Source organism: Cheilinus undulatus, linkage group 12 (genome assembly GCF_018320785.1).
Source record: "Cheilinus undulatus linkage group 12, ASM1832078v1, whole genome shotgun sequence".
In the NCBI taxonomy this organism is placed as follows: domain Eukaryota; kingdom Metazoa; phylum Chordata; class Actinopteri; order Labriformes; family Labridae; genus Cheilinus; species Cheilinus undulatus.
Window position 1 is genome coordinate 14,410,234 of NC_054876.1, and position 24,194 is coordinate 14,434,427.

The 24,194-nt window shown below is 38.1% G+C and overlaps 1 protein-coding gene across 4 annotated transcripts in view; it reads right to left on the reverse strand.

The window, feature by feature from the left end:
• Positions 1-24,194, reverse strand: part of LOC121518755 (roundabout homolog 1-like) — a 160,588-nt gene that overhangs the window by 40,629 nt on the left and 95,765 nt on the right. For all 4 annotated transcript variants that reach the window (XM_041801326.1, XM_041801325.1, XM_041801324.1 and 1 more), the window contains exon 3: positions 11,068-11,225. In XM_041801326.1, coding sequence (XP_041657260.1) covers positions 11,068-11,225 — 158 coding nt within the window. The remainder of the gene's footprint in view (positions 1-11,067; positions 11,226-24,194) is intronic.

Sequence of the window (24,194 nt, forward strand, 5' to 3'; positions counted from 1 at the left end):
AAAAAAAGGGATTTGAAGTCAAGCAATCAAATAAATATTTTAAAACTGATCTCCAGAAAGTTGGTTCAGAGTTAAAACTCAACAGGCAAGAAGTATCACTGAAAATACACTCAAAGTCTGCCCTTAAAGGTTCGATAATAACTTTACATCATATATCTCACCTAAATCAGAACTGTTAAAAGTGGGAAAATGAAAACAAAGGTGTCGACATTTCGACTTTATTCTTGTCATTCCGACTTTAGTCTTGTTGTTTTAACTTTATTCTTGTCATTTAGCCTCATCATTTCAACTTTTTTCTCGTCATTTCGACTTTAATCTCAACAGGCCCAAAATTATTTTTTTCCTTCGAAGGTGTCACTAATCCTCTTGGCCATGAGTGTCACTTGGAGTAAAAAATATGATAAATTATGCTACAATGTTTTCTTATCACTTTAAATGACACATTTTTTATAAAAATGTGTTTATGTCATAGATTTAAACCATAAAATCATGCAAAGGAGTTGATATTTGGATTTCTCACTATTAAAATGCCCTTTTTAACAGTGTCAGTAATCTGTTCATTTACCCGTACGGTTACACCACCTGACATTTTTAGGGTTTGAGATGCCAAAATATCAATTTATTTATATTGTTTTAATTTATTTAAAATGTATTCAAAAAAAGTTGACCTTATGGAACAAATGCCATGAACTGATTAATTTTTCCCAAAAGATATTGGCATCACACTTGAGTGCCTTTAGGCAAGTCTTGGTGCGCTGTAAGAATTTATACAACCTGAAACATACGTTAAAAAGGCTATTTGACATTTATATAATATAGGTGGCCAAGGCAAAAAAAAAAAGTGCGAACCATTGCTCCAGTTTGAGATATGTAAATGACAACAGAGTACAAACCAGTTCTCCAAATTTACTTGATGACATTTGCAGAAGAGCATTTTGTCATCAGCTGACTCAGCATCTTTTCTCCTCTTTTGTCCCCTCTTTTCTGTTCTTTGCAATAATCGCAGGAAATCAACTGCAGCCCAGTATTTATCAGCTCAAAAATAATAATACTGTTGTTTTCAGCTGCCATGGTGCCCTGTGCACAAACAAGCAGAGAACATGATGGGATCAAAAACTGGTGATATAACTAGCATAGAAACTGAACTGCAGACCAGTGTTTTGGCGGAGTATTGCAAAGCAATGCAGACACACCACACACAAGTATGTAGATCACAAAAGTGTGGGCCTGTGGTTTTTAACTGGCTGGTTGGAACCCAAACGCGAGTTGAAAATGTGTGCCTAGAATTTTAAAAAATGACAAGTCTCTGATGTACAGAAGACGTAAGAGGATCCAAAATCTAATTTTACTCCATTACCCCATAACAAGGAGTACATTTGGGTAGTCTTCCCAAAATTTCAACTTACTCAGCTCCTTTTCTCTGATGACAAAGCTGTTTTTCCTAAATTACAAGGTGATTCCTGCAGAAATTAGACTACCAAAATTTAATAAATAAATTTATGCATACTTGTCATATGTTGAGACGTATGTTCTGTTCTGTATAAAGCCAAAACTACAAATTTTTAATTGATTAAATTTAAATGGTAGCACATTGCAAAAATTTGGATCCTAATTTTCATTAGGAAGGTAGTGGTGGGTCCTGAGGCTAAACCAGCTGAGAAGCAGTGGCGTACGCCGCTATGGTACATGATGCAGATTAGCCGCAAATGCACAAACCAGGCTTTGAACATTGTCTAAATAAGTTCTGACTAACATCTGCAAGACTCAGCAGCTGCTAATGTGGCTATCAGTATAGTACAGCACTCAACAGTGTGTTTGTATGAAGTAGGCTGAAATCAGAGGACACAGCAGAAGTCCTGTTATCATTTCAACTGGTCACTGAATGTTGAGTATTAAAATCTTTGCTATCCAAATCATAGTCGACAGTTAGCACTGATGTGACATTAGATGAGATTTTCCTCAAAGTTTAGCATTAGCTAATACTTGAATAATACAGTGTATGTGAAATAGTTAACCTGGGTGGACTTAGTGCCCATTTCTTTAAAAAAATAACTTAATGTAAAAAATAGCATAGCTGCTGTTCTTGTGATTGATAGAGGACACATGTTTCTTCATAATAGACATAGAACAAGCTAGGACGCACATGCTCATTATCAATATAAGCAAAGTTTAAGGAAGCTTAACAGGAAGATGTTGATTGAAACATATTTGTAATCATTTTAGATATTCTCTATGTACATGTGGCTCTAAATTTAAAAAAGGTTATTGCTAGATTTGTTTAATAGGTTTATAAAGTAAACAGGAATCTCTAACAATAAAAGGCACTGCTAAAAGTGACCTAGTTTGCTTTTCCAAACCAATTAGTGCTTTCACACTAGCACAAAACCCCAGAATATTTCTGCTAAACTGTGGGAGTGCACATGGCAGAATTTTTCACACCACTTTAACTAGAATTTTTCCTGCCAGTCCCTTCGTAATGAAGTCGGATAAATTTGGGGGTGAGCTGATGTGTGAGCCCAGCAGGTTAAATCTGGGAGAATTCCCCACAAATCGTCACTCCTTAGACCCCCCCCCCACTCTTCCTGTCTGACAGGGATAGTCTCCGACTGTGAGGTGCATGTGTGAACAAGCAACCTAAAAACATTTCAGAGGTTGTCTGCAGAAACCCCTATCCTGGGTCAACATGCTTGGAAACACTACATTGCCTAAAAGCCACAAATATGAGAAATATGTTCACGTATATTCCAGACTTTCAAAATTCAATCAAACACTATGTGGGCCAAGTAATTCCTTTTTAACTAACATGTGGTAAGTCTATTAATTGCAAGTGGCTGAAGGGGTACACTTTTACGATGCATAACACAAACCATATATCAAACCTTATATTTTCACATCTTTTTCTATCCTCCATACTGAAATATTAATTCCTAGGCAATGGATGGCATTGGCGTAGTGTTGTGTAGGTATGCATGCATGCATTCTTATGCATAGTTATCCAATGAATGGAATTGATTCTGCCTTTCAAGCAACAGAGAAGGTCATCCATTATGAAATTACATAATTCATACCTGGTGCTACATTAGCACAGAACGCAGGGAACAAAGAACCTGCCTCTTTGTAGAAACTTCCCTTAGATCTTCAGTCAGCCTGCTTTGCCTTTCCCAAACTTTTTACCTTCCCTATACAGATATCTGCACGCATACACATGCACATCAGAGAGGTGGTGGATATATGCACTCCACAGTGTTATTCAGCCTTTTCATGTCTTCTCCATGATACGCCTCAGCAGACCAAGCTTGCTGCCTTTATGGTTCTTTGAATGCAAGCTACAGTATTGATACAAGGCTGCCTTTCTGTGTGAAAGGTGCTGCAGAAAGCACTGAGAAAATACGATGCTATAGCAGGGATTTTGATTTCCAAGACCTCAGAGCAAACACAAGGCCATTCAATACGCCCAGACATCCGGAACTTTCTTCCAGTCATAAACTTCAATTAAACTTGAAGCCACTTTACTGATTTAGGAAAGATTTGGAGCCTTTTGAATGGATTCAATCTCTTCATGTATGCCTGTTACACACACACACAGTCCGTAACAGCACATCTCAGTTATTTCTGAGCTGAGGCCAGAGGTCAAGGCTGCCTGCAGATCTGTCTATGAAGCAGGCGAGGGATTTGGGGTCATGCTAGACAGCACCTGGCTGGGTGAGCACTCTCTTCATACCAGCTTTCAGATGGAATACATCATTAAATTGCTACTGCAGGGATGAGACTATAGGCTATTTTTAATAGTCAGCTTTCTCCAGGCTAACCTTCTGCCACAAACAGCTCAAACTGTACGAGAAAATAAATAACAATGAAGAGCAGTCTAACTATGGCTGACATTCCAAATCTGTTGCAAATGATGTGGTTTCAAGAGGAAGATTGAACAAACTGTGGTTGTGTGTGCTTTTCATACACAATGAGAACCACTAGTTATTACATGGAGCATAAGGGGGAATTTGGGAGCTTGTATTGTCGATTCAGCTATTCCCGTCAGTGTCCAGTGGATTAGGTTTGAATCTTTGAAAAGTCAATAAAAATGTTACATTTACCAGTTAGAACATGATTAATACAGCAGGAGGAGTGTTTTTTACTGACAAGAAGAACCTTGCAAAGCAGATGGATTGGCCAGATTCCATGTCTGTCACCAGGAAATCCATCTTACATTGCTCCAATCTGAAACAGGCAATGCTTAGCTTTATAGCAAACCAGTAGCAATGACTGCTGCTGGTGAACCTATTAGGTCAAGTGCAGCTTAAGTGATAGTTTATGGCAGATCTGTACATTTTTTGAAAGGGGAACAAATCTTACAGTGAAAGCCTTTCTTGGCAGAGAAGATATTTTTGCTCTTCTCCTGACCTGCCTCAGCATGACTTTGATCCACCAACAACATTCCACCATTCGTAAACTATGACTGCGCCAGCCAGCTGAGCTTGTGCTACTAACTGGAGCCATACATGTCCAATACCATATTTAGTCTTGTCACTCTGATTGACCCGTGATGAATGTGACAGGCAGAATGTCTACCCCTTCGCGAATGTTTTGCATGGGAGGTTTCCCAGATGAATGTGAAATATATCCTATGTTATGCCGTAAATGTGACCTGTGTTTACAAAACATATGTTGTATTTTATTTAGGGCAATTTATCTAAAGTATATCAAATTGCAATATGGCCTGCTGCAATTTTCAAATTGCAAGAGGTGCGATTTTTCTTTATCCTGAAACGATAAAATTAACACATCTTTTTGAAACAGAGATGTTCTGTTCAACACATCATGCAGACATTCAAGTGTCATTTTTTTCTGGATAAGTTTGCAAAAATCCTGCTGTTTTTGTTTTTGTATATGTTTGTCTTTTTGAAAAATTAGAAACACATGAAATTATCAATCCCTTCAGTACAGTAATTCATGCTGACTTTGCAATACATCAAAATTAAAATCTTAGTTGAATCTACCAAATATTGCGCTCACTATAAAAAGAAATGATTTATTGCTTGTTTGGTGACAAAAAGAAAGATGTGAAACTTAGTAAAAATAATTGCATTTTAAATTGCAATCATAATATTGCTGCAATTCAATTATTTTCCCAAATTGATTAGACCTAATAATTAAACTGTAACCTACGCATGGTATGGTATGGTATGGTATGGTGTGGTATGGTATGGTATTGTATGGTATGGTATGGTATGGTATTGTATGGTATGGTATGGTATGGTATTGTATGGTCTGGTGTGGTATGGTATTGTATGGTATGGTATGGTATGGTGTGGTATGGTATGGTATTGTATGGTATGGTACCATTCAATGCGTTATGGCATAATATGATATGGTCTGGCATGGTGTGGTGAAGTACAGTATATGATATGGTATGGTATGGTTTGGTATGGCATGGCATAGCATGGTATGATATAGTATTACATATGGTAGTACTGAATGGCTTAGTATGGTATAGCATGGTATGACATGATTTGCACTGGTATGGTATAAATTTGAAGAAAGTTACTTCAGCATAGAAGCACCTTTTACTGGATTAAACTGCCACATTTTCCTCAGGAGGCAAGTTATCATAAGTGGAGGCATACCTGTTTAATTCAAATGATGAGATTAAACCAGAAATTACTTTTTTGGAATATTGCCTTTAAAATATAATTTTCTAACATCAAAACAAAAACATCATGGTGAAATGTGAGTTAAAGAGCACATATTGCATTGTCTTTGTTGAGACATCTGTACCTAAAACCAGATCTGTCTGTACAGCTAGTTAAGAAAATTGAGTGCTATAAAGGTTATACTGTGTTTATTATTAAGCTGCAGCGATAAAGATTACAGGCTGTAAAATAGGCTCTGGAATGATGGAAGAGTCGGCACAATCATGGATCAATGGATATACAGTAGGCTGCATGCTGTATGGACAATATAACCCACCAGTGTAATGAGTATTTTAAGGGAGTTTATTGGTCAGTATCATATTTTTTAAAACATCACTTGCATAGGATTTCTTTCATTTTTAAGTGCAGTTTTTGTGACTGTGTTGGAATTTTAAGATAGTTAATAGAGAAAGTAAATAAGGATAACCTATAGAATGTAATAACACAACAATCACGTGTCTTCCAATTACTTGAATGTCAGTGGAAAGATTTGTAATCATAATTGTTATTCCAGTTCATAGAACAAGCACTTACACTTTCATTAAATGCATATTAAAATCAGGTGATTGAGGCCAACCAGTTGAACCCTGCATTAAGAGATTTATAAATTAGATTTATTGTGCATCCACTGGTACTTGGACTGCCAAGTCTTTTTAATAACTGTCCCTTGATGCAACGAAATCAAATTTTGTGGTTATCTTTATTGCCAGTAAAGTGTTCCCCAAGGACTGCACAGATGATCTTGTTCTAACCATCCTCACTGGCTAATGCCATACTTGTGTCCTGCTACGTTTTGCTGTTTGCTGTAAATATGGCAGCACTTGTAACTTTAGCAGCTAATTAAAGAGCAGACCAAGTGCTTTTTTATTCCCTGCACTGACCGCTCCTCATTTTTAGCAGCAGTTCCTTTGCTTAGACATCCAAATGTGGTTTGTCTATCTTCCATCTCGGACACTGAAACCTCAGCCTCCGTTCCTGCAGTGTTTCAATGTGTTCTCTCGCTTTCTTCTTCACATAGCCTCAGATGCCCTGAAGGCACACATACACATACTCTGAAGCTGCTTATAATGCAATTTACATCTACTCCTCCTGTACAAAGGCGTTTTAGAAATTACAATCCATAACTCATGTGTTCCTGTGTGTTAGAGGTTCTACAAATCGTTTTAAAGAATTGAGTCACACCTTTATCTACATATCTGTATTAATAAATGATGGTCCACGCCACAGGGGGAACACTCCAAAGGAAAAGAAAAGTAGCCATGAATCACTTGTGGTGAACTCATTTAGTCTTTGTTCAGTTAGCGTTGTCTTTGAGTGAACTCTCATGGCAAAGACACATTTCCATATAGAAAAGATGATTAGGAAGGACAAAGACAGGCATGCAGAAAGTACAAAGCGAAAAGCAGCCTTTGTATTACCCTCAGAGGAGCATCCCCCCCTCTGGCTCTGATCCACTCTCCTTAAATCAGAGATAGCTGCTCTGTCCATCACAGTCCCCCAGAGAGACTCTACCTGTCAGTCCACACTAACGTGAGCTTTGAATTTGCTCTTGTGTGTCCCTTAGAGCGAGCAAAGACATCCGAATAAACAAATCAAATATACAAACACACAAGCAAAAGCACACACTGTCAGAGGAGTAACTGAAACTTGGTCTTGAGGTCTGAAGCTGAAGAGATGGGAGGCCTTTCCTTGTCTGTCAGACCCATCGTATGCTTCAGGGTTTAAAATCAGTTCAAATATAAAATCTTTCACAACAAGGTCAAGTGATGGCTGAAGCAAACCAAAGCTGATGTACTGATGTTTGGCATATTTTAAAGTCCTTATTTATATTGGTATACAGTAGAATTTATATAGTGTTGTATAAAGGTAAATGTATTTTAACTTAAAGGTGATGCTGTGGTTGGTCATGTTGCCTCACAGCAAGAAGGCTCCTGATTTGAATCCCAGTTTGGCAGAGCCTCTCTGTGTGGAGTTTGTATATTCTCCCCGTGCAAGCATGGGTTGTCTCCAGGTACTCCAAAAAACAGACCAAAAACATCCTTGATAGGTTAACGGGAGACTCTAAATTGTCTGGAAGTGCCTGCTTATTTGTGTCTATACATCAACCATGTGATTTACTGGCATTACTCCAGGGTGCGCCCTGCCTCTCATCCATTGACACTTAGGGTTGACTCCAGCCCTCTACCTCAAAACAAGACAAGTGTTAAGGATAACAGCTGCAGGTTATTTATTCACTGCAACACAAATGCTGCAAGAAGTGTCACTGTGGTAAAATGCCTTACCTCATATGCATCACACTCTATAACTATCTCAAATGATCTTATCATATTTTATATCCTGATCATGTCTAGTCGGTATCCTTGCACCATCTACGCATCTTGAAACCATACTATCAATGTGTACAGACCAAGGCTGTTATAGTTAACTAAAACTAACTAAATAACTAAAACTAAAATCCAAAAATCATTTTAGTTAACTGAAACTAAATAAAACTAAACTTTGACAAAAACTAACTAAAACTGTACAGTGCGCTTACAAAACTTACTTAAATAAAACAAAAATTGGAGACAAAATATCCTTAGTTGTAGTCTTTGACACAACCATACTGTCTGGCACTGACACCCAAGTATGGGGAGTGTAAAATTGCCTGATCAGATTGCTTAAGACTTCACATAATGGTAGTTTTGTGTCTTGAGTTGTATTCAAACATCAACATTAAGTAAATAAAACAAGTGAAGAGTAGCCTGTTTTTAATATGTTTTTAAAAATGTATGACGCTCATTCAGCCCCGAAATCTATTCGAAAAAAAAAAAAAACTAACACTGGACTAATAAAACCTAAACTAAAACGAAGCATTTTTGCAAAATAAAAACTAAACTAAACTAAAAAACCAGCAGTCAAAACTAATAAAAACTAAACTGAAATTGAACACAGAACATGAAAACGAAATAAAAACAGAAACTAATGAAAAATCCAAAACTATTATAACCTTGGCACAGACTTACACATTCTAGAAATGAACCTCTACATATTTTAATCTTATTTCTTCATATAAGTAATTTATGTTTTGTACTTAAAATTTAATTCCTGTACACTGAGAGCAAAGCTAACTGAAGTGAAATTCCTTGTTGCATAAGCATAACTGGCCGATAAACTAAAATTTAATTCTGGATATTCAATTATTTTTATGTCTTGTCCTCCTCCACCTGCAACATCTGAAGGTAAAGGTCATGTGTATAACGGCAATTCTGGATAATGTCAGGGACAGGTGGTTTAAGAGTTATCTAGAATTTGGCAAGTGTATGTGTGAAGGGGGCTTCTATCATGGATCTGTTACTTCTGTGATTTCTAAATTTCACTACATGATGTAAGCAGCATGCTCTAGCTCAGAACAGTAAATAATCCCAAATATTGCACATGGATATGAATATGAACAAAGTGCCACTGTGCAACAATGAAGCCAAATTACGTGCTGGGCACTGACCCATTGTGCTGCTGATGTAATTTGGTGCAAGAACAAATAGTTCAATTGGAAATGGATGGTGGAGTTTACATGTAAAATCACTATAGGTTCGTTGAAGATGACGTCACGCAGCAGCGGAGAATTCCTGATGCAGAAGTGAAATCTGCAGAGAAATCATACCAAAAGGCCATATTTTGAGCTGAGCAAGTATGCCAAGCACCCAAAGTTAAAAAATAAAAACATTCTTGATTCTTTAGCTATGATGGTGTCCCGACAGCAGTGAAATATTCAGGCAAAAATAATTTTTAAAGAACTCGTGGAGAAGCAGCAGCAGTTAAAAAGCCTCAACCTGAAGCCTGGACACTGTTCGGGTATGGTCTGGTCCCACAAAGTGGTCTGGTTTGGTTTGTGCTGTTTTGCAGTTGGTTTTGACAATTTAAATTCTGAACTCTGATCTTGCCTGTGTTTCCACAGCTGATGTCCATCCTGTTAGCATGTTGTGACGGGATATCTGTCTCTTTTAAGAGATCCAGATAATTTTGCTCAGCTCAGTAGGACAGGCTTATTTGTAGAATGGCACATCATTAATCAGTAGCTTAACCCACAAGGTTTATTCAGTTGATAGTACATCACTGAATCAATTGAAAGCATGTTTTTGACAATATGAGTATTTTTTTTTTTATATGCGTTGAACCTCTTAGCTCAGTACAACCCTCCTCAAGAATCTTGTCTCCCTGCACATGGCTAGATAACAATGCTATAAGGCCTGCAGGATTGAGTAATTTGTGATATTGATTGTCTCCACACCAGGAAAATCAGTTTAACTGTAAAAGAAAAAAAAAAAAAAAAAAGACTTTGTGTGAAGTGTAGGAAACATACCAAATGTATGTAAGACATATTCTGGTGATAATTGTAGATTACCGGTCCATTTAGAGCTTTAAAGAACAAACTTTCCTCCTCTACCATTCATTCCTGATGGTTGTCCCCACTTCCTGCCCCCCATCAAGCATTCAGATTTACTTGATTGCAAACACCCTAAGGTTGGTACAGTCCAGCAGAACAGGTTCTTGGAGCACACATTGATTCATACGTAAAGTTCAATGATTAGTAAAGAATGGTACAAGGAGCCTCATTTGTCAAATCATGACATTATATCCACTGATTTTTCTTTTCTTTTTTTTTTTTTTTTTTAGCATCAAACAACTGATTTAAACAAAACTACTCAAAAAAATTAGAACTTGGACACAATCGGAATTATAATGTCTGTCATGACAGAATCCATGTCCCATCCATTATCACTGAAGAGGTGGCATTTATGACTTTAACTTTAGGCAGTCAGAAGGAGCAAAGCTCTGAGTGTTTGGCTCACTCCAAAGCGGCTGTTGCTCTGTTCATCTTGAGGTACAATCTATGGAGCTGATTTCTAATGATTTTTTGTTGATGTGCTAATCGTGGTCAGAAGAACTGTTTTTTGTCCAATGCACTATTTTATGGTTTTCATTTTCTGTAACAGATACAGCCCATGCTCTCTAAACTCTCTCCTGACATTTTCAGTTCTGAGCAGAGAAGACACAGATAAAGATAATGTTATTTCGAATAGTTCTCATAACTACAAGAAAATCATTTTTCGTTTGACATAATAAGCTCGCTTTTCCATACCTCGGAATCACTGAGGTGATGGGTAATTGGTTCTTTAGCGTTTTGAAAAGGGCATCTAAATACCAACGATTTACTCCTACACCATGTACTATGAAGCCATGTGTTTAACAGTATCGCATGTTGAGAGATAAAACGTGTCTGTCTGTCTATCTATCTATCTATCTGTCTGTCTGTCTGTCTGTCTGTCTGTTTTTACATAAACAGAGTGAGTGTGAGTGAACGAATGAGAATGAGTGTGATTAATTTGATATCTCTTACGGTTATGCGTTCATCTCTGTCATGTAAGTTGGCACCGTCTTTCCTCCAGGAGATGGTGGGTTCTGGGTGCCCCCGGGGAGGCTGGCACTCCAGCACTGCAGGCTCACCGACTGCCACCATTACGTCCACAGGGTTCTGTCTGAAGTCATCACGTAAAACTGGAAAACACAAAGAAAAAGAAAACCAGTTAATAAAATGTCCAGTGGAATTTTACACCTAGAGCTCTGAAGTGATGTATGCTGCTGTTCTTTTTAAATGTCAGGGCTGAAGGAAATTGCCTCTTATAATTTCTTTATTTTTCACATTTTTCCTTTACCCTTTCCTAGCATTGCAATTTAATGGATGAAGCATAATACCAGTCAGTCACCTGGCAACATTGCTTTCAAGGATGATACCACTTGAGAGGCAGGTGATTGTGCTCTTGACTTCCCAGATCATAAATTGGACGAAAAAAGTTCCAGTTAAAAGCCTTATTGTTACATGTTGGTGCTAGCACTGTCCATCATATTTTTAGGATGCAGTAAAAAACACCTAAGTTAATAATTTCTAAATACACAAAAACTATTTAATTTTTTATATTGTTGATGTAAATGATGGTGGTGGGCAGTGTGGCATGACTTCTGCCACAGAAAGGATTTTTGCAGCACCGTCATCACCAGCTTAAATGCATGCATTATGTTGATAAACACACAAGGCAAAACCAATGCCACTGCTTAGATTAGCACCTTGATTAACCTTGATTAGCACCATACAACACCAGTGTTGTGGGTGGGACATAAATTAGAGTGTATATGAAGGAAAACTGGGCCAGAGGGGGAGACGCAAATGCAGAGGAGCCAAAGAAGCAGATTTTTTATTTCATTATTATTTTTGGGGAAATAGGAAAATAAAGGAAGGGAATTTTGAATTAATTAATCATGGCAGTGACTGGCAGAATAAAACACTGATTATCGCCAAAATGCCAAATATCAATGATTGTCCAGACAGATGATTGGTTGACCCCTAGTTTTAAGTCCATGATGAATCAAAGAAGTGGGCTGTGGCTTTATAGTTTTTCTTAGTCGCTTTATACATTCCTCGACATTTGCAAAATAGTAAGTGCATTTCTCAAAACAATTCGTACAAATAGCCAAACACCATGGATTACCTGCAAAAGTCAGTCTCAGAATCCTTAGTTCATCTCTCAAAAGTAAATATCTGTGTCAATGAACATGTCAGTGCCATCAGAATGACAAGTGCTTGTGTCACTGTGTACAGATAAGACAGTCAAATTGCTTAGTCATGTTGCCAATATAACAGTGTACTCTGGAGGGATGTTCTGATGTAAACTATGGCTAAAGTTTTGATGACAATTATTATAAATTGTAAGTTACACCTTAGTGTATGTGGGAGATTGATTGCAAGAGACTGGACAAGATTCACATTTACGCTTTGACTGTTTGTACTGTAATTTGTTGACAGACGATGACATTGTGATACAGAAAGGAGAAGACAACACTGTACAACACAAAGAAATAAAAAAAAACTAAAGTAGAAATGTAAAAATAGGACAGTCTTCTTAGGGAAAACTGTACATGCAGTGCTGTAGGAATTACAGTGCAGTCTTCCTAAACCTCTTGGCGTTCCTGTCTGTTGGGTCACAAATTTTCATCCACATCACAACGAATATCCTCTCTTGCAATGCAGCGTGGAAAGAATCTTTAAGAGTGTCTTATCCAGCCTCTGCAGATATCTGCTGTGATGTCACCACATGCTGCATCCATGGCAGCCAGAAGGGTCATCTGTGTATGTGGCTGGTGATCATATTTCCATCTCCATGCTGAGAAAATTCCTCAATCATCAAATTCTCCTCAATCAAATTCCTTGATCATTGATTGATCTAATGCTTCACACATTTCCCTTCGTTAGAGAAAGTCAAGATTCACCTAGGAGCAATTTACCAACTCAGGACAGATTTAGGAAAAAAAGTCTAATGGAAACGTATAGAAATATGCTTGACATATTATGACATGTTCAACCATTTTGCATGTAAAGACTTATGCGATGAACTAATGCCTAAATGTTGTGGGGGGTGAGACTGTTCACCAGAGACCCATTATAATACATTTTGATCAACATGACAGAAGCAACTGATAATGTAGGAAACAGCAGAGAATTGTACATAATCATTTGCATGGATGTACCAAAGCATTTGCAACTTGTTCAAAGAAATGAGAAACTGCTTTTTTGATGTGCACAAGTGACACAATGATGTGAAGACTGAACAAATAGTTTTGAGAATTTCAATTCTGATCTGAGAAATGTACCAAAGTGACTGAGAAAAACTGTAAACAAGGCCAGAGAAGCAGCTGTAAACACGGTAGCTCAGTACGCGCACTGATATCACTGCTGAAGCTAAGTTGAAACAAAACTAAACACCCTTTTTCTGACAAGTTCTTCACAATAAAAGCCTGTAGTTGTTATTTTGATGAAGTACCTTTATTGTGAACTCCCACATCAGGAAATGTAGTTTCGTCAGCAGCAGCTTAACACACCTCAGCAGGAGAGAAATGAAACTAACATTTGTATGCGCTGTGGTTACAAAGAAGTGAACACAGAGCATAAAAACAGTTTTCTATGAACTTAAGCCCAGGTGTGAGTTCAGTAATAGGCTTAGGCTTGTTTAAGGGCTGTAAAACCTGAGTAAGCATTATCTCTTTTGATTTTGTAATAATGCAATATAACATCATCAAATATCACCCTGCCATGGTGTCATATGAAATATTTAACACTACTGTAAATATGCATGGTTGCATAGCTGAAACCTCCCACCATCCCCTCTTTTAAGGATAAGGTCTACTGAGTTAAGCTGCTGGGAAAGGCTGTTTGTCCTAAAGGCTGAGAGTTGCACAAGAAGATACACTGCTACAGAGAGCAATGCTGAAAGGTGAGATCCAGACGGCTACACTAGCAGGCAGTGGAAAGCTACCACAGCAATTCATCATCTCTCCACAACTAGTAGCCTGCTCGCAAGACAGAGAGCCAGAGAGGAGATGAACTGGAGACAAAGCAAACTGCAAGAAGTCCAACAGCAGAGTGTGATTTCTGGTGGCCACAGGCAGCTCCTTCCTGTCTCCACCATAGACCATATATAATGGTTTCCAACGTATGGCCTAAAGCTCTCAACAGCAAGAGGAAGAGGACGTTTTTAAGGAGTAGTTATGTTTTATAAAGAGTTAAAATAAATCACTTAAAATCAGCAAATATAACTGCATTACAAGGAAAGAGAAACAGTGCATTTGGATGTTTGAAAATAAATCAGTGCATCATGAATGAAAGTAGCCTTTTGTTCTACACAGAGCAGAATTTCGTTCCTGATGAGGCGAAAAACATGTGCTAATGTAGACGCCTTTGCATGAGTGACTGCTGCTAAGCATTCCCGGTCTTAAATTACAGAGAGGGGGCTTATAGAACCTGAACAAGCCAAGGGAGCCGAGCCAACACAGAGAGAGCAGAACAGCAGAACTCAGTGGAGCCGGGTTGGGGTGAAAACACAGGAAACAATGAGGAAAACGGCATAATCACTCCCAGATGGCAGCAACCCGTTCACCTCTGGCAACAGATTTGTACGTCACGCCGGAGGAGTGGAGCCCGAGACGCCCGATGAGCAGCGTGGATATGGGAGAACAAATTGGGATGACCTTCTAATTGGTGGTGTTTTGGCCCCTGCACCTCTTTGAGCTCCACTCAGCTGCCCTGGCCCCTGTGATCCTCTGAGTGGGGTTTGCGACTGGCTGACTGCAGTTGAATAAGTGCTGATAGGAAACAGCTGTCCAACGAGGACCCCCCCTTCCCCCACCGCTGCCAACACCATCGTGTCACATGATAAAAGGCATTCCTCATGGGACCCAAAAACACGACTGAGGTTACTACACCAAGGAAGAAAGTGAGCCCATCACGACTGGGCGTACAGTGCGTCTATGAATGTAAGTGCTGACTGATCGACTGATACAATCTTATAATCCCAAACGCAATGAGAGTACACATCTGTTTTTACTATCGTGTGAGGTCTCCACGGGCTATGACGTCTCCTTCAAACCTGCTTTGTTAAAGATTATTTTAGACATAAGAGTTTGAAATAACACGAGGAGGGATAAGAGTTAAAAAGCAGGGGAAGCTTATGAAGGTTAGTGAAGAATGTCCAATTAAGCGTGTTTTTGTATTTGTGTGTAAACAAGGAAAAGTTGGCATGTTTTTGCTTGTTTAACTATTGTGCACTCCAATAATCTGGAACATGTGTACGCAAAGCGGACTGTTTATATTCTCAGAAGGGGAAATGCATCGGCTCATAAGGGTGTAATAAGAAATTATGCATGCCCAAGTAAAAGCCATGCAAGCATACACAAATGTAAATTCTCTGAGTCTTGAAACCCAAATTATGCCAATTAACACAGTTCTGAGCACTCAGGAAAGCCTTTTCCCTTTTATCTTCTTTTATCCCATCTAGCACCCGACGATTCAAAAAGCCATTCTTGTCTGTAAACAAGCTTCTGTCTGGGAGTTATGTTTGGGGCACTATTTTGTTCCCTAAATCTCATTAAAAGAGACTGAGGTAGGTTTTGAAAAAGGAAAATAATTAGATAAATATATTAGTTAATGTTGCCAGCTAATAAATCCACTTTCAGCCTAGGAACCCATCCCATATTGTCTCATAAAGATAGCTGAGGAACATCCATTCCTCAGGGCTTCTTGTGTTATTACAGTTACAGTCATTCAGATGAGAAACTAGGGATACCTGGGCCAAGATGTCCCTATTTAGTACACCTGTCAATATTATAAGTTCAACTAAAATGCGAGAAAGAAGATGGACTGTAGGATCTGATGCTCTGAGAAACAATAGAACTGTTTTTAAAAAAAAAAAAAAAAAAAAAGGAGTATCTGTTTCTAACCTTGCAAAGCAGATGGATTGGCCAGATTCCATCTCTTCCATGCGGCAAAGTTCCAGTCTGAAGCAGTTTAACCTGGTCTGAAAATTGATCTAACCAATCAGCATCATTTGAGGAGAACAGATGGGGTTTAGTTGCAAGGCTGCCCATGAGGGGATAACGGGGAGAGCCCAGCCAAATGAGGGACCATGGAGGTCTACAAAATCATGATCCTTTGTAAAGCTGAGCTGTGATAGCTTTTTTTTTTATTTCTAAACTGAATAATAACCACTCATATCAAACAACAAAAAATTAGGTTTATTCATTTATCCTTTGGTATGATATAATCTTAAAAATGTAAACCCCTGAAAACAGAATTACCCTCTAATTGGTAATATTAACAGTGTGGATGGGCACACTGATGTAAATGAGAAGTATTATCAGCTTCATAGCAAGGCCATAATGTGAACAAATGTCAGGATGCCAGAAAATAAAGTAGAAGAAACCAGTACAACTTTATAGAAAAGTATCAACATGAACAGTGAGTATAAGGTGAGAAAAGTGGCAAACATGGGTTGAAGTGGCAAAAAGAATAATACAACTGGGCAAAAAGGGGCCAAATAATTGGCTTTAAAGTGACAAAATAGGGCAAAAAGCAGCAAAACTGATTGAAAGTACTAAAATAGATTAAAAAGAACAAACAAGAAAAATTGCTTAAGAAGCAAAAATGAACCACTATTAGCAAAAAAAAAAAGGTGACAAAGGTGGGCTAAAAGCAAGGTGGGCAGAAAGTGGAAAAATGAGCAAAACTTGGGTTAGGGTTAGGGTTAGGGTTAAATGGGTTATGAGCAGCAAAAATAAAATGCAAAAATGTTTCAAAAGTGGGGGGAAAGCAGCTAAAATAGGTAAAAAGCAGCAAGAATGGGTTAAATGTGGCTAAGAGTTGGAGAACAAGGGTAGAAAGCAGCCAATATGGAAAAAACGGAATAAAAAAGAAGTGGCAGAAAGTCAAATAAGCTGCAAAAATGAATTAAAAGTGACAAATTGGGTAAAAACAAGAAAAACAGGCAAGATGTAGCAACAAAATGGGTTAAAGAAGCAAAAAGGAGAGGCAAAATTTGAAAAAAAAGTGGCAAATAGAGGCAAAATGGGTTACATGTGGCCAAAAAGTGGAAAGCAGGGCCAAAAAGCAGCAAAATATGAGTTAAAAGTGACAAAAAGAAGTGGCAAAAATGGGTAGAAAAAGTGGTGAAATAGGTTAGAAAGTCGCAAGAATAAACAATGTAAATATCAGAACCCAATAACAACTTGACACGCATGTCAGCTCCAGAAAAGGATAACTGTTAGCCAGGATGCTTGCACCAATGCTACTGATCCAATAAGCATAAACTGATATTATCAATAAATCACAATCACATGGGGAGGGCCCGTTCTCTGGGTTTTTCAGGGGCCCAGCCAACTCTGTGGGCAGGCCTGTTTAATGGTACTAGGAGAGCAATTAGGTCAAATATAGCTATATTATAGCAGCAGTTTTATCAGAACTGGGCCACATTTCTTTATAACAACAGCAAAGAGCCAAAGAAAGCCATTTCTTGGCAGAGAAGGTGGTTTTACACTTCTACTAACCGACATCTCCACTGTTCATAAACTACAGCAGCGCCTTTCTGTTGAGCTCAGGGTACAACCGGTGCTGCATATGCCTGACTTCCTCTTTTTGTCTGGTCACTCTGATTGGCCTGTAAGACATGTGACAGACAGAACGTCCGTCTAATCACCTTCTAAGAATTTTTTGAAATTCTCAAACACTCAGTATGGGACATTTGTGAAATAAATCCTATGCAGTGGAAATATGAAACAGTCTATCTGGTGTGTTTAATTATTTATTTTCCAGGTTAGACAGGTGGCAAGCAAAGCCCATCAACTATAGTGCAATGAAATAACAGCCTTTGGGAATGATGCTAAACATCTATGGGATTGTAGTATAGCCAAAGGTTGCTGATAAAGAACTTCAGGTCAAAGCTTTATTTTTAAGTGCACTCTGTTGTTTTTACAGTCAGACTTGAAAAATGAGAGTCCAGTTAAATTGCAACAAGTATGTCTACTAATATGTACAGACACTTCACTCCACTTCAGTCTCACAATCTATCAGCTGCTGTCTGATGACTAAGTTGTATACAAGAGTGATAGTACATTTTTCAGTCTTCAAGAGCAAACAAGAAGTCTTTGTTTACAGTCTGACAAACACTTTAAGAGTGTAGAATAGAGATAAAAGAAGAGATCCGACAGCAGGTTTTAGCTGATATCCCCTAAAATAATACCTATATAATAAAATACCTGCTTAAAGACTAGATCGACATTAACAGGTTTGTGGATTTTATCACAGCAGAATGCATTCCACTCTTTTGCTCGCTGTGCGCTTGTGTTGATTTTGACAGCTGCTTTAAATTCAGTCTGAGTCTTTTGATTAAAAAGCTCATTCGTTTAATGTGCTATTTGCATGGGAATAGTATTACCTACGGACCTCTGGTAATTTGTAATAATCGTGCAGGATGTCTGTGTTTCTAATCCCATAAGAATTAACTATGTCTGTAATTTCCAGAGTGAAAATTCCAGGGCAAATTACCGACCATATTTCAGCTCACACATACTGTAGGTCCACAGGTAATACTAATCCTGTACAATTGGCATCTCTGTAATTTGGGGTGGTAATTCTAGTTTTGAAACATATAGGTTATAAATAGTATTTCTCTTACAGTTAATTTCAGCCTATGTACCTTTATTTTACTTTATTATTCATTTAAACTGTGCTGTCTAAATGTGCATACGCATCACAGCAAAGCACTTCTGCTCTGCTTCCTACAGTTTCTCTCTGCAAGTGCCTGATCTAATATAATTAAGCCTTATATTTCATGCATAACGCAATGTACAATTTAAAATGTGCCACTCAACATTCAGCAATTAGGCTTCAACAACTAATAGCACGAGGAGGGTTGTTATTATTGATGTGCAATGATCACAAATTTATAGAGTGTAGAATAATATTCACAGCCTCACCTGCATAAAAACTGTTAAAAGTTACAATAGAGATTCATCTTTAACAGACATCTCCCTTTCTCGTACACAAACAGGAGGGATGTTCAACATTCTCTCTCTTCCTCTGTCATTTGCACAGATGACTTGTGTGTCCTCGATGGTTACTGAGAGAGTAAGAGGAGATATTTCATAAGTCTTTTAGTCATAGACAGCTTGCTACAGATCTAAAAATTGTTGTCCAGTGGAAACTCTGGTTTACAGTTTGTATAGAACACATGAAGGACACGTCACCTGCAGAATGCAATGTGCACAACATGGCATTTTGTTATATGGATTTTAGAAATAAAAATTCACTGTGCAATTTCATTGCTGCAGCCCTGCAGCACACTTAGGCTGTACTTCAGAAATGTCAGGAACATTACAGACTTTTCTTAACTTGTGCAAATGCCCCACACTAAACACAAACGTCAGGGGGTAATTCACACATTATCAGAGGCCTGTAAGTTGTACTAGCCCCATGTACATAGTACTTTTGTCACATTTTAGTCATTTTAACCTTTATAGTTTTAAAGTTTTGGTCAGAAGCATTTCAGTTAAAACCCTTAGCCTAACATTTATTCTCTTTAAAGTGACATCATGCAACCCATTCTTATGTTTTTACAGATCATAAGCACAGTGAAGAAATATCATAGAGACTGAAAGTTTAACACTTCAGCACTTACACTTCAGTCTCCTTTAGTTTCTGTGATGAAAACTGAACTTAAATTGATCAAAGTTTGAATTGCCAGAGATCGATTTTTAACCAGTCTTGGTCTTGTCATCCTCATGGGAAATAATAGTCAATGAACATTTATAGTCATAATATTAGTCAACAAATTAACACTGCTGTGTTCCAGCCAACAATCTAATCCTGCACTTTTTATACAAGAATTTGTCGATAGAGACTGGCTGTAATTAAAGTTACTGTGAGGTTTTTGGCTGGAAATGAAATGGACTGACACTGATACTGATTTCTCCTTATGGCAAACAAGAGGATTGACACTTTTAGTAAAATAACTGATTATTTCTATATCTTTAATATCAATGTAGCAAACTGCAACCACAGAGTAGGTGTCACATAATGAGATTCACAGCAGAATAGGACTTTGTATCTTCACGAGTGACACATCTGCCTGTTAAAAGAAAGCATGATGAGATTTTTGAACAAAAAAGGGGAAAAAATATCAGTTACTCATGTACAGAAGTAATAAAACAGTAAAAGATGGACACTTTGTGGACACAGAATGGACACAAACTAAAAGGACTTAAAAAGGAGAATCAGAAGCAGATCACCATTTATGTTGGTAATGAAAAGCTTGATCATGGTCTGATGATAGCAGATGGATGACTGTTCTGTTATTACAGCCAGTGCCTCTTTGTCTTTTGTTTTCCTGCAAACAATCAGAGCTTTCTGGAAAGTGATTCCATTCTTCTGCTGGAAATACTAATGCAAACTAGAACATTTTTTGCCACCAAAAATCTGTCCCTCATGTGCAGATCATGCATTTATTTGCAGATTCTGGTTATCGATAAAATGCATCATCTATGATGGTTCCCCTGATCTCAGATGAATTTAAAGTAAGAATTATACCATTTTATCCATGCATATTTTCCTTACATTTAATAACATTCTGCTGCATGTTCCCTTTAGCTTCTACAAATGCAAATGGACTTTTCCATCTCCTCTTTCCATTTTTATCTGTACTTGTGTGGCTTTCACATCCTTGTTATTCTGAGATCATACTTGTTTGCTTCACAGGCTACCCACGTGTGAATTTCACAGGTTGTCGAACCCAGTCATAGCATGCGGCTCAGGCTTCACTCAGTGAAACCCACCTCTGCGGCTTCACCAGCCTACCCAGCTTGCCTGTTTAGCTGGAGCTTTGCACCTCTCTACGTCTTCTTTTCTCCCTCCATCTGATCCCTCCAGATGAGAATCTCATAGCCAACTTCAAAGCATCAGCCCTTGGCCTCACTAGCCTGGATCTGACAGTGTCTGACTTGTTGTTAGTCCTCTGGAGCCTGAGCCAGAGCTTGAAAGGCCTACTGCAGCCCAGTTCCAATAATCCTCTCTGTGGAGTCCAACTGCACCAAAAAGGAACACAATCTAACCCCAAAGACAGCGACGGGATGGGGCACATGCAGTAACCTTATCATGCTACATTGCAGCAGGAGACAGCCAGAGGCCCCTTTTGTCACCACAGTCAAAACTAACCCTCCCTGGCTATTCCATTTAGTATTCAAAGCGCTTTTACTCGCTGCAGCTCCAGCTGCATAACTATGATGTTACAGCATATATTTACACGTCCCAAAGTCAACATTACTGCAAGGCACTGATGGTTTAATATCACTCATTGGCGGGATTAGCCAAAAGCAGGACAACAGCTGTGCATGCTTCTGCTGTCAAGTCATGTTTTAGAGGAGGAATACAATTAGCAATCAGCTTATCTGAATGAACTGCTGGAGACATCTGACAGTTTTTGTTTTAGAAGCGAGGTCTGAGCATGATAAGCATATTAAGATGCCTACTAAACAGTAAACACATTCTACATGGTAAAAAAAAAAGCTTCATAGGGGGATCCTTAACCCTTACTCTGATAAACTCAGACTGGGTTAAACAGTCATCTGTGGCCAGCATAATACACAGATTGAATAACATTTACGAGATTTAAGAGATCTAGACCTTCACATTTAAAAACTTAATGTAAAATATAAATATAAAAATATGTAAAGTCTTTCTCTTGTGTGCTCTTCATCTCTTTCTCTGACACCTACCCTACCACAGCAGTCTCTGGTTTTCCTAAAATATCATTTAAATGCAATTCCTCTCTATGCTGATTGTATTTTCTGGAGAAAAATGTTGGTACCTTTACATTAAAGTAAGAAAAACCCACAAAACTCACTGAAATAACTAGAAACTGACAAAAGTAATAATAAAAGAAATTCTGAAAATTAACTAATGAAAATCAGATATTGCTTTTTTATTGTGGTTCATTGGAATCATATTAAAAGCAAACAAATGAAACAGGACTGACAAAACTGATGGTGCCCCTAGAAAAGATGTAAAATAATTTGACCATACAAACATGTTAAGCTAAGGTGTGTCCTATAATTAGCATCACAGGTGTATTCAAACTTTTAATCAGTCAGTCTGCCTATTTAAAGAGTGAAAAGTAGTCACTGTGCTGTTTGGTATCATGGTGTGTGTCACACTGAACATAGACCACAGAAAGCTAAGGAGACAGTTGTCCCAGGAGATTAGAAACAAAGTTATAGACAAGCATGTTAAAGGTAAAGGTTATAAGACCATCTCCAAGCAGCTTGATGTTCCTCTGACTGCAGCTGCACATACTTAGAAGTTTAGGGCCCATGAGACTGTAACCCTCCTGTCAACCTCCCTAGATGTGGTCGCAGAAGGAAAACTGATGACAAATTGAAGAGACGAATAATACTAATGATAACCAAAGAGCCCACAACAACTTCCAAAGAGATTAGAGGTGAACTCCAAGGTCAAGGTACATCAGTGTCAGAACCCACCATCCGTCACTGTTTGATCCAAAGTGGACTTAATGTAAGACAACCTTTTTATGAAAGCAAATTATAAAAAAGTGAGACTGGAATTTGATAAAATACATATTGACAGGCCACAAAGCTTCTGAGAGAACATCCCTTGGACAGATGAGACAAAACTGGAGCTTTTGGCACGACACATCAGCTTTATGTTCACAGATGCAAAAAATCAAATATAAAGAAAAGAACACTGTAGCTACGGTAAAACATGGAGGAGGCTCGGTTATGTTCTGGGGCTGCTTTGCTGCATCTGGCACAGGGTGTTTTTAATCTGTGCAGGGTACAGTGAAATTTCAAGTCTATCAAGGCACTCTGGAGCCAAATGTGCTGCCTAGTGTCAGAAAGCTTGGTCTCAGCTGGTCATGTGTCCGCCAACAGGATAACACCCCAAACACAGCTAAAAACACCCAAGAATGGCTAAGAACAAAACATTGGACTACTCTGAAGTGCCTTCCATGAGCCCTGATATAAATCCTATTGAACATCAGTGGAAGGAGCTGAAACATGCAGTCTGGGAAAGACACCCTTTACACGCGAGACAGCTGGAGCATTTTTCTCACAAGGAGTGGGTCAGAATACCTGTGGACAGGTGCAGAAATCTCAGTGAGAGTTACAGAAATTGCTTGATTGCAGTGATTGCTTCAAAAGGTTGTGCAACAAAAGATCAAGTTAAGTCTTTCGTTTTTATTTATAACTTTTTTCCGTTTCAAGTTATTTCAGTTACCATTGTGGGTTTTTCTTTCTTTAACAGAAGGGTACCAACATTTTTGTCCATGTGTATTTTTGGGTTTTTTATGCCTTTATTTAGAGTAGATGGAGTCAGACTGTCTTGAACCTAGGCCGTCCATTTACACGGAAAGATATAGATAGAGCATCTGCAACCCGGGATATGTCACATTTTGACAGATTTACCCAAAGTGGAGAAATATGGATTTTGAATGTCCAATGAAAACTAAATCACTTTTTGTTCTTCTTTCAGTAATCTTAACAAAAAATAAACGTACTTGTCTTCAGAGTTTTAGTCATCAAAGATCTATTTTTAGCAAGTCATCTTTCACATGGAAAAAGGCTGTCGACTAACATTTTTAATCACAGTTTCAGTTGACGAAATTAAACCACATTAGAGTCCTATTTTTCATCAGAAAATACCAGACAAAATCAACTATGAGTTAAGATTGATACACTCTGTCCACATGGGGCGCCAGATTGACACATGCTTAAGTTTGACAAAGAAGCTTTTTCTGTGTAAAGGCTGAAAAAAGTTGTTTGGTTTCAACTTACTCAGAGTCATAAGCCTTGGATAATAAATGTCATTTAAAGGAAACTCTATTTGTGTCCATTGCTGACATTAACTAACTGGTACTCCCATTCTTTTGAAAAATATATCTATTCCAGTAATTCATAAACTCTCATCTTCTCTAAAAATGTGATTAAAGACACAAAGAAAGAAAAGAAAAAGCTCCCCAAATTTTAAGGACCACATTTCAAAAAAGGGCCAAGTATCAACTTCGTCTTTCATAGTAGCTATTCATGTTGTTTTTATTCTTCAGGTGCTGCTACTTCATAATATTTTACTGTACC